The following is a 17,929-nucleotide window of genomic DNA, read 5'->3' on the forward strand; positions in this document are numbered from 1 at the left end:
GGCTTATTGGGGAGACGAGCGCTATTATTTGTCTAAGTCACTTTTGAAAAGATTTACGGTTTTGCACATCAAAGCAAGAAAAAAACTAACAAGCCTTTTATAAATCTTCCCAGCTCAGAATAATTCACTTGATAGCAGAAAAAACTCCCACCTCGATATAAATCTGGCACAAGGAGAAGTAAGTAGCATCCCGAGCTAATTTATGATCTTTCTCTCTCTGGCAATAATAGTGAACTGGTACACAGATGTCTGTCTGCTTATCTATCAGTATGTCTGTCACAAAAGCAATTAGGTTGTAACATTCTGTCGATCCAGGATTACGGTACACTGAACAGATATGTCACTGTAAACCAGTTGGAGCTGCATTAGCAGGCTTTTATTAGTGCATAATACAGTTCTGCACATTTCACAAATAAGTCGTTACAATAAAACATAAATATATATTTTGCTTTTTTGTTTCACTTGAGATACATATACACACAAAGTGCTTTGGTAAACTTAGACAAGTCAAATAAACCTAAATATTTTTCTTTCTATTCAGTGAGCTACATGTAGGATAAAGCAGAGGTTCTCAATACAGTATGTTGTCCGTTGAGGCTCAATTATTCAAGAATTTTCTTCTACAAGACAATATGGTGTTTGCATGGTAAAAGTTATTGTTGATGCCCCTTATCAGCGAGTCTCTTTGTCTTGTTCTGCAGGTAACGTGCTTTCCCTTCTTCAAACCGCTTCTGCTCCTCTTCACCTTCCAGCTGCAAGAAGATAAAAGACACATTTTACACACAAGCACAGTGAAGATGGATATCGTGGTGTCCTGGAAACCCTGCCCTTTTGAAGGTCATACACATATCATGGAAAACCACTGAAGTGTTAAGAACGTTATCAGAATATGTTCACACAAGCACTTCCTCATTTTATGTTCTCCCACCTGAGCATTAAACATCCTGTCAACTGCAGTGAAAGTTGTAGATGTGTTCATCTTGCTGTACTTCACAATAAATAATGCAAAAGTAACCACAAGAGAACTTTACTGGTGGAAACATGTTAACATTTTGTCTTTACATCACTGCCAGTCTGGCTGGACTGTATCGATGTCTAATTGATACTGGGTGTCTGTAAAAACATCACTATGGAATCTGTCATTTTCACATGCCATGTCCATCTATTCAAAAACTATGATGTTGTTTGAATGTGTGAATTTCAACATGCATTAAAAGTTTATGCACTGTGAACTTACAAACAATAAACAATTGGATTTTATGAACTAACAAAGATTAATGAATGCTGTAAAATATAATGCTTATTGTGAGTTTGTTTGTGACGTAATACATTAATTAATGTTAACAAACATTACTTAAAGAGTGCAAAGAATCTATTATTAAAGGATGGGGGTCTGACAGAAAACCTGCTGCAATGCAATAAAGTCTTTGTTTACAGTCTTTCTACTTAAAAATGTCATGTTTAGTTTTTTAATTATTTGTGAAATTTACTAGGAATTCTTGATTGAAAATGGCTTCTACACCTACAAGTTTAATTAAATGGGTCTGAGGGTCATGTTCAAAAATTAGGACTATGACAGTTATTTTGGCATAAAATGATGAAAATTATTTTGGCATAAAAAAAACCCATCACTAACATTATAAGTGGCCCTTTCATTCACACACATGCAAACTCAAGAGACCGCAAATGCACATTCTTCTGAGTATGAATGCAAATTCACATGACGAGAAGATTTCTATCCAATACAGAGTCTAAACGTCACTGACCGACCTTTCGGCTAAACTGAAAGAACATAAATTTTACATTTTAATGTAAAATTTATGTTCTTTCAGTTCAGCCGAAAGGTCGGTCGGTCGGTGACGTTTAGACTCTCTATTGGATAGAAATCTTCTCGTCATGTCAGATGCAGGTTTGCAAAGTTATGGGAAAATGGATAACAACAGTATATTTTCGAATTCTTGTTTTTTTTTTTTGTTTGATCTAATTTGTGGAAAAATGATGTGTTCATTTAAGTAAGGTCATGAGTGAATTTGCCAGTTGCATATAATTTCTTGGAGATCTAAAACAAGACAAAAGATGTTTGCTTTGGGAGCACAGCTTCATCACGGACAAACAACAATACTGCATGAGATAGCAGGATGTCAGTTGACGTTAGGCTTCATCTTGCAGCTGCACACTACACCATGGCTATTCTTATCATTGGCTATAGGTCACCAGCTAGTCATGCGCGGCAGTGGCAGATGGCGGCCAACCTTAGGGAACAAACTGTGCAGTGACAACTGAAGCAGCCTGGCTGATGAGGGCATGTGCACAAATGAGGATCACAGATATAGGATGCATATCCACAGCGAGGTTATATAAGCTCAAGCAGATACACTAAACTTCACAGGGCTGCTGATGTTGAGGCTCATTTTATGCTTCTGAGGTGACCCAGTTTAACGGCGAGCATATGAACTATTGCACTTATTTTTATTTGATTTAAGTGGCAATTCTGGCTTTCATTAAAGAAACATCTTTGACTGTTGACTTGCGAACAAGAATGAAATATTCCATAAAGCTCTGTAATAACCTGGTTTAACTAATGAAACTTGTATGTGAACGCTGTTTCTTGCAACAAAGGCAAAACAACAGCTCTCCCTGTAATTTCTATCTGAAAACAACATCATGTGACCTTGAAGGAAGTCCTGGCTGGGTCAGTGACTGTCCTGTTGCTCAAGGCTCATGATGAGGCCAGGAAAAGACACGGGCCATGGCAGCAGTGCTTGTCTTGAACAAATTAAATTAAGCTGGAGGGAAGCTCAGTGCCTCAGTCACAGAAAGACTGACTGGCAGAAGACCACAGTGATTGCTCCAGCAGAAACCACCAGAGTGTGAAACATCATACAATTTAGAAAAAACAGCAGTAGTTGCAAATGGAAATAGCCAATATGGATGCTGAAGAAAGTTGGCATGATTTGATATACAGTATTTACAATGAGACCGCACACTCGCAATGGGATTACCAAATTAAAATTAGTAGTATGTAATTGGTCAGGCCTCCATGAGGAAAAGGACTGTAAATGTATTATTAATGTAATAAATTTATTAATGTAAATTTAAACATAATAATGAAAAACGTAAAAAACAAAACAGTATTGTAGCTTATAAACAGACAGGACATCATAGAGAAATCTGAAAATGGTATGAATTGGTAGATCTCACTCACGGCTGACTTGACCAAGCTTTTGGCAAACATTTAATTTGCAATGGCCCACAAAAGCACAGCAAAGTCAGACTATTACATCAGATCTGCCTCCTTAATGAAGCTCTCAGCAGATAGAGCAATATACGTACTTTACATTGACTAAGCAATGTGTGTAATCAAGACTTGCATTTCTAATAAGTGGATTATCTGAATAACATCTGTCACTATCTCAACTGTCACTGCAAACAATTTATCAGCAGACAGTCAACGCTGAAATTGAATCCATTATGAATATGAATCCATAATGAACATTACATTAGACACCCAAAGTTTCTTCAGCCATGCACATACGAGCCTATTACTTAATAAAGCATGTTTTAGACGAGTAACAATAACCTGGCCTTCACCTTCAACACAGCTGAAAGTGAAAATGTGCTGTTGCTACCTAACATAGTTATTTCTTTCTGGTTCGACCTTAAAAATACTTTAGTTGGTGCAACTTAATATGAAAAAGTTGAGTAACATTATGGCTTGAATAAAACTAGTTAATTTCGACATTACTGTACTTTTTTTGTACTGCTCCAAAATGAACAAAAACTCCAAAAAGCATAAAATTGGGTTAAGGTAGAGTAGCCCATCTTCTAAAGCCACACAAAAGGAGCCAGAAGCAATTTGCAATTTGCAGTATGTTTATTGTTGTATGGAAAAGAGCTGATTTAAGGGATCTTTAAACAATTCTCTTGTTGTGTTCCATGGAAAAATAACAGCATATTGGTTTAGAAAGGTACGAGGGTGAGTAGATAATGACAATTTTGTGTGGGGGTGATCTATTCCATTAACATTGTCCATCAAAAACACATAAGCTGTAGAAAACTTGAGCTGAAGAGTCTGCCTATTAATGAAGGAAACAAATGTGGTTTGGGACAGAGTCTCTCTTGCAGCAGTGCCTAAGCCCTTTTCACTTTTCACTTGAACTTAAATTACACAAATTACACTTAAAGCCCTTTGGCTGACACAACTGCAGTGAAGTGCCATTGTTATGCAACATGAAGGCAAATAATCAGCTCCTAATATACCAGCTTTCGATACAGCTTTTCGAAACCAGTCATAAAGGTAAATTTTTGGAAATTGATTTATACATAATTTATATGTATATTTAAATGTATAAATAATCTGAAAGCTGAATAAACAAGTTTTCCATTGATGTATGGTTTGTTAGGATAATAAGACAATATTTGGCTGAGATTCAACTATCTGAAAATCTGGAATCTGAGGGCGCAAAAAAAATCTAAATATTGAGAAAATCGCCTTTTGTCCAAATGAAGTCCTTAGCAATGCATATTACTATTCAAAAATTAAGTTTTGATATATTTATGTTAGGAAATTTACAAAATATCTTCATGGAACATGATCTTTACTTAATGTCCTAATGATTTTTGGCATAAAAGAAAAATCTATAATTTTGACCCATACAATGTATTGTTGGCTATTTCTGCAAATACAGGTGCATCTCAATAAATTAGAATGTCGTGGAAAAGTTCATTTATTTCAGTAATTCAACTCAAATTGTGAAAATCGTGTATTAAATAAATTCAATGCACACAGACTGAAGTAGTTTAAGTCTTTGGTTCTTTTAATTGTGATGATTTTGGCTCACATTTAACAAATTAGAATACTTCATAAGACCAATAAAACAAAACATTTTTAATGAATTGTTGGCCTTCTGGAAAGTATGTTCATTTACTGTATATGTACTCAATACTTGGTAGGGGCTCCTTTTGCTTTAATTACTGCCTCAATTCAGTGTGGCATGGAGGTGATCAGTTTGTGGCACTGCTGAGGTGGTATGGAAGTCTAGGTTTCTTTGACAGTGGCCTTCAGCTCATCTGCATTTTTTGGTGTCTTGTTTCTCATTTTCCTCTTGACAATACCTCATAGATTCTCGATGGGGTTCAGGTCTGGTGAGTTTGCTGGCCAGTCAAGCACACCAACACCATGGCCATTTAATCAACTTTTGGTGCTTTTGGCAGTGTGGGCAGGTGTCAAATCCTGCTGGAAAATGAAATCAGCATCTTTAAAAAGCTGGTCAGCAGAAGGAAGCATGAAGTGCTCCAAAATGTCTTGGTAAACGGGTGCAGTGACTTTGGTTTTCAAAAAACACAATGGACCAACACCAGCAGATGACATTGCACCCCAAATCATCACAGACTTTGGACCACTGGGCAACAGTTCAGTTCTTCTTCTCCTTAGCCCAGGTAAGACGCCTCTGACCTTGTCTGTGGTTCAGGAGTGGCTTAACAAGAGGACTGTAGCCAAATTCCTTGACACGTCTGTGTGTGGTGGCTCTTGATGCCTTGACCCCTAGTGAAGTTCACCCAAATTCCTGAATCGATTTTGCTTGACAATCCTTATAAGGCTGCGGTTTTCTCGGTTGGTTGTGCATCTTTTTCTTCCACACTTTTTCCTTCCACTCAACTTTCTGTTAACATGCTTGGATACAGCACTCTGTGAACAGCCAGCTTCTTTGGCAATGAATGTTTGTGGCTTACCCTCCTTGTGAAGGGTGTCAATGATTGTCTTCTGGACAACTGTCAGATCAGCAGTCTTCCCCATGATTGTGTAGCCTAGTGAACCAAACTGAGAGACCATTTTGAAAGCTCAGGAAATCTTTGCAGGTGTTTTGAGTTTATTAGCTGATTGGCATGTCATCATATTCTAATTTGTTGAGATAGTGAATTGGTGGGTTTTTGTTAAATGTGAGCCAAAATCATCACAATTAAAAGAACCAAAGACTTAAACTACTTCAGTCTGTGTGCATTGAATTTATTTAATACACGAGTTTCACAATTTGGGTTGAATTACTGAAATAAATGAACTTTTCCACGATATTCTAATTTATTGAGATGCACCTGTATACCCATGTTACTTACGACTGGTTTTGTGGTCCAGGGTCACATTTGTGCTGTTCTGTCAGCAAGCAACTGTGATTAATGTGATGGGCATTACTGCTTAGCAGTGTCCCCATCATTTGTACTTTACTTCAATTTGCAAAAGAATTTAAATTAGATCATGATACAGAATGTTGGGAAATGACAGAGTGCAAGTAGCTTTTTGCAAAGCCTACTGTTTTAGCTTATAGATCCATGCCAATCAAGGGCCAATACAGGACACATTTTCAAAAATGGAAAATGCAAAAGATGCTAATGGAAAAATAGAAGACAAGCAGTAGAACGAGAAATAAAGGCAAGGATCTGAGATGCTATTTTTTAAATATAAAACTTATTTTATCTTTAGCACCGTATTTTTGGAATGTCATGTTAAGTGTGAGGCGTAAGAGCAATGATCAAAGACGTCCATCTAGTATGTTTACATACAGTAAAAAAAAAAAAAAACACTGGAACATCATTAATACAAAAACACCCCTAATTATTCAAAATTCACAACAATAATATCTTCTTTAATTCAACTATTAGAGCAGTCTGATACAAAACTGTAATATTTAAATGAATATGCTTATTGGGCTTTACAGAATAAACAGGACCAAGTCAAAATTGGTCTTTTGGGACTTTTACACAGACATTTACAAAAACAAAATAATTTAACTACCCACCACAATAACACAATTATTATTAAATTTAAAATGATAATAAAGAAAGAAATGGTACCAGTCTCCCCAGTTAACCTAGTGTCAAGAACTTGCGCAATGGGACAAAAGTGATATCTATTGGACCACACCTTGTGGAGATTAAACAGTGGAGAAAACCAATGCTAAAACATCAGCTGATGGCTGGCTGCCACTCTGTGGTCTGCCTGAAATGCACCTTTTTTTTTTTTTAGTAGCTGCAAAGTAGCTTCTTTTCACGAAGAGAACATTTCTCCTAACAGTACACTAGTTACAAAGAGAGCAACCTTTACTTTCAGTAATTCTTCATTTTAAAGTTTTGCTGCTACTTTGAATCTTTTAACATTTGCAGTAATTCAGAGGTGTACTATTTACTGTAGATGTATTTACATAAGTACTACCCAAGTATAGCCAATACACCAGGAGAATGCTATCGGTTAGCTTTTATCTCAATGGCAGTTGCTTGGCTGGCACATGCAAAATCAGAAGTATGCAACATGAAGGCTGCTATCTATGCTTTAAGCATCATGTAACTGATCACGAAACACAGGAAAATTATGTCATGATAATACAGACTGGCTGATGGCACAACAAGAACAACTCTACTGTTGGTTAATGGTGAGCTGAGTGAAGGAAAAGCAGTCTATTTATGCTATTAAGAACACTGGAAAAATGTTTCCCTGGTAAAACAATATTACAGTATTACATTGAATGTAATAGATGCACATTTCCGTAATTAACTAAGCCAATTAACGTCCAGGCTCCATTTACACTTTATTTTGTAGATGCTTTCAGCCAAATTGTAGTGTGCTTCCTGTTTTAGATCTTGCCATTCAAAATCTATATTTCTTACATCTATAAACATCTTTACATCAATTCTCATACACAAACAACAGAAAATAAGACATTTGTTGCATTTATAACAATGGCAAAATGGCTCCGATTCAGCCAAGAACTTACTTAAAATTTTAACATTATCCTATTGATGAATAATCTAGTATCAAATCACTATTCTTATTTTACAAGTGACATTTTACTATACTGTGCTGATAATCCAGCTATAGAGTAGAGAAGTGCTTTAACTAGCTCTCTGATCCACAATGTCTCAATTAACCTTTCGTTCTGTGACCTTTGCAGCTGCTCCCAGAATGCCTCTCCATGTTAGTGCACAACTAAACACTACATAGGTATCTTCTTTGGACGTATTTCTTTGGAAATCCACAGCACGTTATCTCAGGGGTGAGACAGTTTTAAAATATCACACTTTGTAAAGGTGCTCTGATTAAAATATTCATTGACTTTAAGACGGTGGCTTTCAGAGTCCAGGATATATGCCAGAACACCCATGACATCTTGGTCTCGCCAGTTGCTAATATTTAGCTCACCTAAAAATAGAAATGATTAGGCTACCCTTTAATCATATTCATGTCTTTCAAAGATGTTTTGCAGATTGTTCATGCTGCTCTTTTCCATAGATGAAAGAATACAATGACCAGACAATATAAAGCATCAAATAGAACATAAATGCACTATTAAGGTCAGGTCAGGAAGCAGACAGATTGGCTAAACCGACCGTCTGCTAGCCACTTCACTTCACAGAAGTCAGTTAATTCTCAGCACATAGAGACTCTTTCACCTAGATATCACACTATAGAGACTATGTCTGTTCCCCGAACTAGAAAATACAAAAAAAGTCCAAACCAATTTAAGAGTAACAATTTGATTGACGTTCAACAAATAAAAAATGTATATAATACAGAGAAACAAATGATAAAGCTTGGCTTACTGAATATCAGGTCAATTTCTACGAAAGTGCTTTTTGTAAATGATATGATCACTGATCATAACCTAGATGTGCTCTGTTTGACAGAAACCTGGCTAAAACCAGATTAATACATTATTTTAAACGAGTCTACCCCCCAAGATTACTGTTATAAAAATGAACCGCGTCCAAAAGGCAAAGGGGGAGGTGTTGCTACAATTTATAGCAATATTCTCAGTATTTCTCAGAGGGCAGGCTTTGAACTTCAACTACTTTGAAGTAATGGTGCTTCATATAACATTATCTAGAGAAACAAGTGTTATTGATAAATCCCCTGTGATGTTTGTACTGGCTACTGTATACAGGCCACCAGGGCACCATACAGATTTTATTAAAGAATTTGCTGATTTTCTATCAGAGTTAGTGCTGGCTGCAGATAAAGTCTTAATCGTTGGTGATTTTAATATCCACGTTAATAATGAAAAAGATGCATTAGGATCAGCATTCTTAGACATTCTGAACTCTATTGGGGTTAGACAACAAGTGTCCGGACCTACTCATTGTCGAAATCATAATCTAGATTTAATATTGTCACATGGAACTGATGTTAATGATATTGAAATTCTGCAGCAAAGTGATGATATCTCAGATCATTATCTAGTCTTGTGTAAACTCCATATAGCTAAAACTGTAAATTCTACTCCTTGCTACAAGTATGGTAGAACCATCACTTCTACCACAAAAGACTGCTTTGTAAATAATCTTCCTGATTTATCTCAATTTCTCAGCATATCCAACAGCACAGAAAAACTTGATGATGTAACAGAAACTATGGACTCTCTCTTTTCGAGCACTTTAGATACAGTTGCTCCTTTACGCTTAAGGAAGATTAAGGAAAATACTCCAACACCGTGATATAATAAGCACATTCGCGCCCTAAAAAGAGCAACCCGGAAAATGGAGCGCTGCTGGAGAAAAACTAAACTAGAGGTATTTCGTATTGCTTGGCGGGAAAGTATCCTATCCTACAGAAAAGCATTAAAAACTGCTAGATCTGATTACTTTTCGTCTCTTTTAGAAGAAAACAAACATAACCCCAGGTATTTATTCAATACAGTGGCTAAATTAAAAAAAAAAAAAGTATCAGCAGGTGTTGACATTTCCCAACAGCACAGCAGTAATGACTTTATGAAGTATTTTACTTCCAAGATCAATACTATCAGAGATAAAATTGTAACCATACAGCCGTCAGCTACAGTATCGCATCAGATAGATATAGATCACTATAGATCCCCTGGGGAACACTCAGGGGATCACTCCACTCATTCTCTACTATTGTCACGAATCTGGTCTGTAACTTCCAGTCACTCGTTCACCACATGGACTTTCACACCACACATCACAATGGACTCCAATTCCCATCATCCATTACTGATCACAGCTGTCACCAATCACTCATTGCACTAATCACACGCACACCTGATCCTACGCACACACTGATCACATACCTTATTTAAACCCTGGACTTTCCTTCTGTCACTGCCGAGTATTGTATGCATTATCACTGCCCTACAGAGCCCGTTAGTTTTCCTAGTCTCGCCTCGCCTCGCCTAGCCTAGCCTAGCCTGTTTTCGGATTGTGTTTTCCCCTGCCTGGACTATCGCTCACGTGTTGGATTACCTCTCTTGTCTAGCCCTCTTGATACTGTTCGCTGTCACCTGACCCACGCCTGTTTCAGATAACTCTTTGCATTGCCTATATATACCTGTCTGCCATTGTTCGACCCTGCCTGTTTTGACCACGTCTCTGATTCAATAAAGCTTGCATATGGATCCGCACGTCTCACGTCTCGTCAGCCCCGTAACAACTATAGGAGAGGAAGAATTGTATAAACTTGTTAAATCATCTAAACCAACAATATGTATGTTAGACCCTATTCCATCTAAACTACTAAAAGAGGTGCTTCCAGAAGTCAAAGATCCTCTTTTGGCTATTAATTCGTCATTGTCATTAGGATATGTTCCCAAAACCTTCAAATTGGCTGTTATTAAGCCTCTCATTAAAAACCAGAACTTGACCCCAAAGATCTAGTTAATTACAGACCGATCTCGAATCTCCATTTTCTGTCAAAGATACTAGAAAAGGTAGTATTCTCACAATTATTTTCCTTCTTAGAGAAAAATGGTATCTGTGAGTATTTCCAGTCAGGATTTAGACCATTTCATAGCACTGAGACTGCTCTCATTAGAGTTACAAATAACCTGCTCTTGTCATCTGATCGTGGTTGTATCTCTCTCTATTAGTACTACTGGATCTTAGTGCTGCATTCGACACTATCGACCACAACATTCTTTTGAATAAACTAGAAAACTTTGTTGGCATTAGTGGAAGTGCATTAGCATGGTTCAGATCGTACTTCTCTGACCGCCATCAATTTGTAGCAGTGAATGAAGAGGTATCATATCGATCACAAGTGCAGTATGTATAGAGTACCTCAAGGCTCAGTACTAGGGCCGTTACTTTTCACGCTTTACATGTTACCCTTAGGAAACATCATCAGGAAACACGGTGTTAGCTTTCACTGTTATGCTGATGATACTCAGCTCTATATTTATTTGTGCCCCAGTTGAAACACACCAAATTGAGAAACTAACAGAATGCATAGTCGATATAAAAAACTGGATGACGAGTAATTTCTTACTGCTAAATTCTAAAAAAAACAGAGGTGTTAATTATCGGACCTAAAACCCCCACATGTAATAACGTAGAACACTGTCTAACACTTGATGGCTGTTCTGTAAATTCTTCGTCATCAGTTAGGAACCTAGGTGTGCTATTTGATAGCAATCTTTCCTTTGACAGCGACGTTTCTAGCATTTGTAAAACTGCATTTTTTCATCTTAAAAATACAGTATATCTAAATTGAGACCTATGCTCTCAAAGTGAAATGCAGAAATGTTAATTCATGCATTTATGACCACAATGTTAGATTACTGTAATGCTTTATTGGGTGGTTGTTCTGCACGCTTAACAAAACAAACTCCAGATGGATCAGCACCTAGAGATGACCTCTACAGCCCTGAACGTCAGCGGAGATCAGGACACCTAGATGAACCCCAGAGACAGATCCCCAGTGAGGACCTCGTCACCTAGACAGCCATCGGGACAAGACCACGGGAACCGAATGAGTCCTTTACAAAATCTGACTTTGCTGCAGTTGGAATTGAACTGCTGGTTTTGTCTTGCCAGAGGAGAACTGGCCCCCCGACTGAGCCTGGTTTCTCCCAAGGTTTTTTTCTCCATTCTGTCACCGATGGAGTTTTGGTTCCTTGCCACTTCGCCTCTGGCTTGCTTAGTTGGGGACACTTATTTTCCAGCGATATCGTCTACATGATTGCACAGATACTATTTAAACTGAACTGAGCTGGACGATGACATCACTAAATTCAATAATGAAATGCCTTTAACTGAAAATTGAGTGTTTAATCTTGTCATTTTACATTATTGACACTATTTTCCTATTCTGATACTGGAAAGTTGCTTTGACGCTATATAAATAAAGGTGACTTGACTTGACTTGACTTGACTTAAGGAAGCTTGAAATTGTGCCCCAGGCCAGCTCTGTTATTTTAGAAAATCTTCCCCTTTAACAAATCTTCTGCATACATTCATCAAAGAAACATCTTTATGTGCCAATTTTAATATGGAAGCACAAGCTGTGTACAGTTTTCTACACAAGGCTATGGCTTCAAAAGATTTGGAATATAAAGTACAATCAGTATGAACTACTGTTATGATACCTTTTTCGAGGTACCTCTTGTCATCATATGCTTGATGATTTGTATGAAAATGGACATTGTGAACACATTTCAAAACATCTCTTTTTGAGTTCCACAGAAGAAAGAATGTCATACAGGTTTGGAACAACAAGAGGCCCTGTCAGAAATTCCCAGCTATTTCGTTGGTTCTTAACTCAAACTCTTATCTTTATTCAGTCCAAGTGTTATGAGTCTGTCTGACAGAACATGCATTTTTATTGGGTCCTTACCTAAGTCTATTGCCACAAATGCAATGCTTACATACATATGTAGAAATGTATCATTCATTAAATCTTAGTATGTTTTCACACGGAAAGCACTGGAAATTTCATTACCAAGTAATGAGTGATCTTGTTTTTCTGTTTGTATTCATGTTTGATGTGTGATATCACGCTTTTAACCTCTTATTGCACACGCTGTTTCTAAAAATAAACACAGTTATCATGCTGCAAACCCAGTGGTTGCTAGGGTAACTTAACTTGTTTTGTGTGGCATGGACCAGCTGAGTGTTTGTCAAATGCATTAATGGGTCCAGAAAGTCTGTGACTACACTGCAAAATCATTTTTGTAATCAGTATTTTTGTCATGTTTTTTAGTAAAAAATATCTAAACATTTAAAACAAGATGCATTTACCAGATATGCAAAATTTTGTAATATAAGCTATTAAGACCTGTCTTAAGAGAAAATATCTTGTTATTTAAGTGTATTTCCTGTTAGGAAAACTAATTTCACGATACATTCTCTTAAAACATGTCTTATTTTACATCATTTTGCTCCCCAAGTAAATTCACCTTATTTTAAAAGTCTTTAGATATTGTTGAAAAAAGACAAAAATATTACTGCATATATTGTTCTTATTAGAACATGATGCTCTCCTTCTCATTTCTCTGAAATGTTTCCTGAGTAGACCCTGTCATAATGCTCACTCCGAAAAACCTCTGAACGTCTGGGTGATCCTTGCAGCTTTCATTGTGTGCAGCATGCCATTCAATAGTCCCACCCATCCCATGATCCCCCACTTCTCTGCGTTTTCACTCCACCAGCCTTGTTCACCCCTCCCCCAGCCCATAACTCCCCTCCACCAAGAGCTAAAACTGGAAATCCTAAAAATAGAATGAAAGATCTCTCACTGAAGGAAGAAAAAACACCTGAAGTCTGAAATAGCAGGAATAGTCTGTCAATATACTATTTATATTCTGAAACATAAGAGCGAAGAGCCACAATATGACTGGTGCTCATGCAGTTTTGATTTGCATTTCCATTTATGGAAAGGAGACCTCAAACAAATAGGGCTGAAAAGCAATCAAGTTATTTCTAAAGCAAGTAGCTGGGCAATTCTATATTTAGGGATACATCTGACATCAACCAAAGTCAAAAAATGAAATGAACTTTTTTAACAAAACAAGTAGTGCCTTCAGTGTACTGTATGTAATTGCAAAACTTAAACAGCAGTTTTTTATATTAATCACTAGATAGTCACAGTTACATTTGAAGTGATGCATTTCGAGAAACACTTTAAAAGTGTTCTTTGCAGGTATACAGTATGATATTTTCTGTATGATCATTGAATGAATGAATGAATGATTCATTTATATAGCACTTTATTGTGTATTGCCGTACACCCAAAGCGCTTTACAATCATGTGGGGGGTCTCTCCTCAACCACCACCAGTGTGCAGCATCCACTTGGATGATGCGACGGCAGCCACAGGACAATGGTGCCAGTGTGCTCACCACACACCAGCTACAGGTGGAGAGGAGAGAGAGTCATAGAGCCAATCAAGTGGATGGGGATTATTAGGAGGCCATGATTGACAAGGGCCATTGGAGGGAATTTGGCCAGGACACCGGGGATACACCCCTTTTACGAGAAGTGCCATGGGATTTTTAGTGACCACAGAAAGTCAGGACCTCGGTTTAACGTCTCATCCGAAAGAAGGTGCTTTTTACAGTATAGTGTCCCCGTCACTATACTGGGGCATTAGGACCCACACAGACCACAGCGTGAGCACCCCCTGCTGACCTCACTAACACCTCTTCCAACAGCTACCTAGTTTTCCCAGGAGGTCTCCCATCCAGGTACTGACCAGGCTCAACCCTGCTTAGCTTCAGTGAGCAACCAGTCTTGGGCTGCAGGGTGATATGGCTGTGGCCAATATAAATATAAATATAAATGCATCATTCATGCTGATGACACCCAAATTATGTTTTATTAACAAAGTTCGGGAGGAATGCGTCAGATACCTAGCCTAATTAACACAATATGAATGCACTCAAGTTAATCAACACCATAGGTATAAATACAGATGACATACCTCTGTCCTTTGACGGTTAATCAGCATTCGGTTTGCACCTTTTGCCATTATATCACAGACTCAACCATTCCTGTCCAAACAACGAGATCTACACTGGGAATTTTTTCTGATCCCCCGGCCAATCTGCCGGCCCTAGGATCGGTCTTTCTCTGCCAGACACGGCCGCCGAGATGCAGGCTTTGTTGCGGCCGCTGCTCTCTGCTCAACCAGCCACACGCTCTCCACGACGCCGAGGCTTAACCTCGCCTCCACCGGCGTCATTTCCATCCTCTTATCATTCGGATGCATGGATATCATCCGTGCCAACAATTCCTCCGATCGGAAAGTGGATCATATTTAAGCCTGAGGCAAACGATGTACCATCCTCACGGAGGGTAAACAAAGCGGATTTGCACGATCTATTCGTCGCCCTGCAAACCAGCCAACCGCACTTCTAAAATCCACTCCAGCCGCCAAGGCGGCCAATAGATCGAGAAAAGCCCTGAACTCGCCTCGCTCGTCACCACCATCTTTCCGCACAAGACCCGGCTCTCCGCGAACGTAGGGTCGCAGCAGCAGGCCTTCAACGAGCCTGGGCCTCGCCCCAGTTCTCACCGCCGCAAAGCCTCACTCACTTCCCGCTTCGGCTCAGCCTTCACCGCGGCTCTTCTGGCTCAGCGCCGTATGCAGCCAGGCCTCTAGCTTCTGTTTCCAGATGCTAGCGCGAGGCGGCCACCGCTAGTGGCGCAGACCACCAGTGTTGCCAAGTAATTGTCAGGTAAAATCGCTAAAGGCAGGTCATTTGTTGCTAAAAGTTGTTAAAGGACGTCGCAACATCATTGCATGTTAATGTCATCACGTAACCATTATGCAAAGTGCCTAGAATACACACTGGAATTACTCAAACTTTCCGTATTTTTCACCAGCATTTTTACCTGTACTTAATTTACACATTGCATTTTGATAAATGGATAGATAAGATTAATTTTTGTTTTGTGGATAAGATCAACAGTGGAACAGAAAAGCTTCACAGTGGACCAACAGTAAATGATTAACAATCATAAGTACAAACCAAAAATGAAGGCACATCTTAAATAAACAATTATTGAACAAGTGCAACCTGCAACTTAATACATATGTGAAGTGCGTACTGCTAGGCACCTCTCCCAAAGTGTCTAACGTTACCAGCTGATGTGCCGCTTGGCTGGCTAGCTGTTTCAATATTTTTCTTCCTTTAGCATGGTTAAGAGAAAAACGCATGCCATTTATCACTTTACCACTTTTTAAAGGTTGCCAAATAAAAAAAATAAAAAATCGCTACATTTGTTGCCAGTTGCTTGAAAAACAAGTTGCTAGGGTAGTCCGAGAAATGGCTAATCAAAACAAAATGGCTAAGTCCGCAACGCTGCAGGCTACCTGGCCATTCCAGGGCCTACAGCCAGGGGAGCCGCTACGGATTCTGGTCCCCCTGGACAGCATATTCACTCGGGCCCTCCTGCGTTCCGGGGGGTGGGGGGTTGGTGTTGGGTTTGTGGATTGGGTCCCCATCCGTACAGATCACATTCTGGTAGAATCCCCCTCAGTAGAATTTGCAATCGCGTTCCCGGTAGAGCCTCAAATTTAGGCCCTAGCCGAGACGCTCAGGCCATAGAGTTATACTTTATTGTCCTTTACAGGAAATTTGTCTTGGACTTAAAGCTGCAGCAATACACACAACAACCACACAAAAACAACAACAACACTTGTTAATTAACACAGTGACTACAATTTACCATTTAAAATCCTAATGGATACCGGTATAAAAGAATTCTTATAGCGATTACTTCTACATAATGGAACTCTATAACGCCTCCCTGATGGCAGTAATTGATATGTTGAAAATAAAACATGGTTTGAATCACTTCCTATTGCTTGCGCGTTCTTAAAAACCAACGACTCATAAATGGACTGAAGTGATGTATACTATCCATAGTATAGCCCGGCATGTGTCAGCTTAACAGAATTACTGGCCCGAGTCGAGCCCGTCTTTTTTTTCCCCTCCTCCCAAATCAGATTATAATACTGTTTCAGATATTAAAATAGTTTAGTTTTGTATGTAATGGCAAAGTGATTATATTTTGTTTAGTTTTTTTATTGTTAATTTTGAAAAATTTAGAGCATCTTTTTGTTCGTTAAATAAGTTTTTTTCTTTCTTAAAGTGACGACCAAGCAGCCAGCAACCGGCAGGCTGATCATAGCCTATGTTTAGCCTTCTCAAATCATCACGACTTGCCTAAAATAAAATCTATAGATATACTAAAACAGTTCAAGCATATAACAATGTTTAAACATTAAACCTAGATAAATGTGCACTGCATCCAAGTTTGTGTTGAGAGTGGAAGCTAAAGCGCAGGACATGGAGGCACCGGCGCAGTCAATTGCATTTTTGTCAATGGAAACAACTTAAAATACGCAGAGTAATACATCATTTGGAACTGTAAAGGGTCTACTTTTATTTGTGTGCACTCACAATATCAATAAAACGTCGTACTTTTAAGAAAACAAAGCGCTTTCTGCCGTCTCCTCTTGAACAGGAGCGCTTCACAAAAATGAACCGAAAGTCAGCGAATACATGCCTCACAGACATGATAAATATATCTATAGAAATCTTTAAATTACTACTTAATGAAATAAATCAAATCGAAAATAAAAACTCTTTCATTATAATCCGTGAAGATGCACTTCTCTCTAAAGGCAAGTCTAATGAGGAGACGGCGAGTCAGGATCATCATCTTCATCTTTGTGACAATGACACAGAAAACACTAGTTTATTAGTAAATAATTCAAATATCTCCTTACTATTTCCCCCAGACACATGCATGGTAATTACTTTTGCTGGGGCTTTGCAGCAAGCCTCAGCCTATTGCGTTGTATTTGAACGCAAAACTCTTCAGCTGCACTGACGGCACGCTCTCTGCTGCTGCAGGACTCTAAACACTGTCGAGCACGGTCTCGTGTTGTTTCCACCAGCGCAGCAATTTTTTTCATCACTAATTGATGGATGTCTAAAATATAAAAATAAGGAGAAGCCTAAAACAGGCCCGAGGCCCGGCCCGCATCTGAACTATGACGTGAAAATTGGCCCAATCAAAGCCCAACCCTAGAGGCGTAAAAAAGTCAGGGACCGTCGGGCCCAGGTTGAAAAGCAGGGCTCTAGAGTTCCCCTCGGTAGAAATCACGTTTTCCCCTCGGGGGACCCCCCCCGTCGTC

General features: G+C 38.7%; 1 protein-coding gene across 6 annotated transcripts in view; it reads right to left on the reverse strand.

The window, feature by feature from the left end:
• Positions 1 to 354: 354 nt before the first annotated feature.
• The window catches only part of acot7 (acyl-CoA thioesterase 7), an 87,498-nt gene continuing 69,923 nt past the window's right edge, over positions 355 to 17,929 (reverse strand). For all 6 annotated transcript variants that reach the window (XM_058784555.1, XM_058784557.1, XM_058784554.1 and 3 more), the window contains one exon: positions 355 to 752. In XM_058784555.1, the coding sequence (XP_058640538.1) occupies positions 654 to 752 (99 nt within the window). In that variant the 3' untranslated portion in view covers positions 355 to 653. The remainder of the gene's footprint in view (positions 753 to 17,929) is intronic.

The sequence above is a fragment of the Onychostoma macrolepis genome, chromosome 08 (genome assembly GCF_012432095.1).
Source record: "Onychostoma macrolepis isolate SWU-2019 chromosome 08, ASM1243209v1, whole genome shotgun sequence".
In the NCBI taxonomy this organism is placed as follows: domain Eukaryota; kingdom Metazoa; phylum Chordata; class Actinopteri; order Cypriniformes; family Cyprinidae; genus Onychostoma; species Onychostoma macrolepis.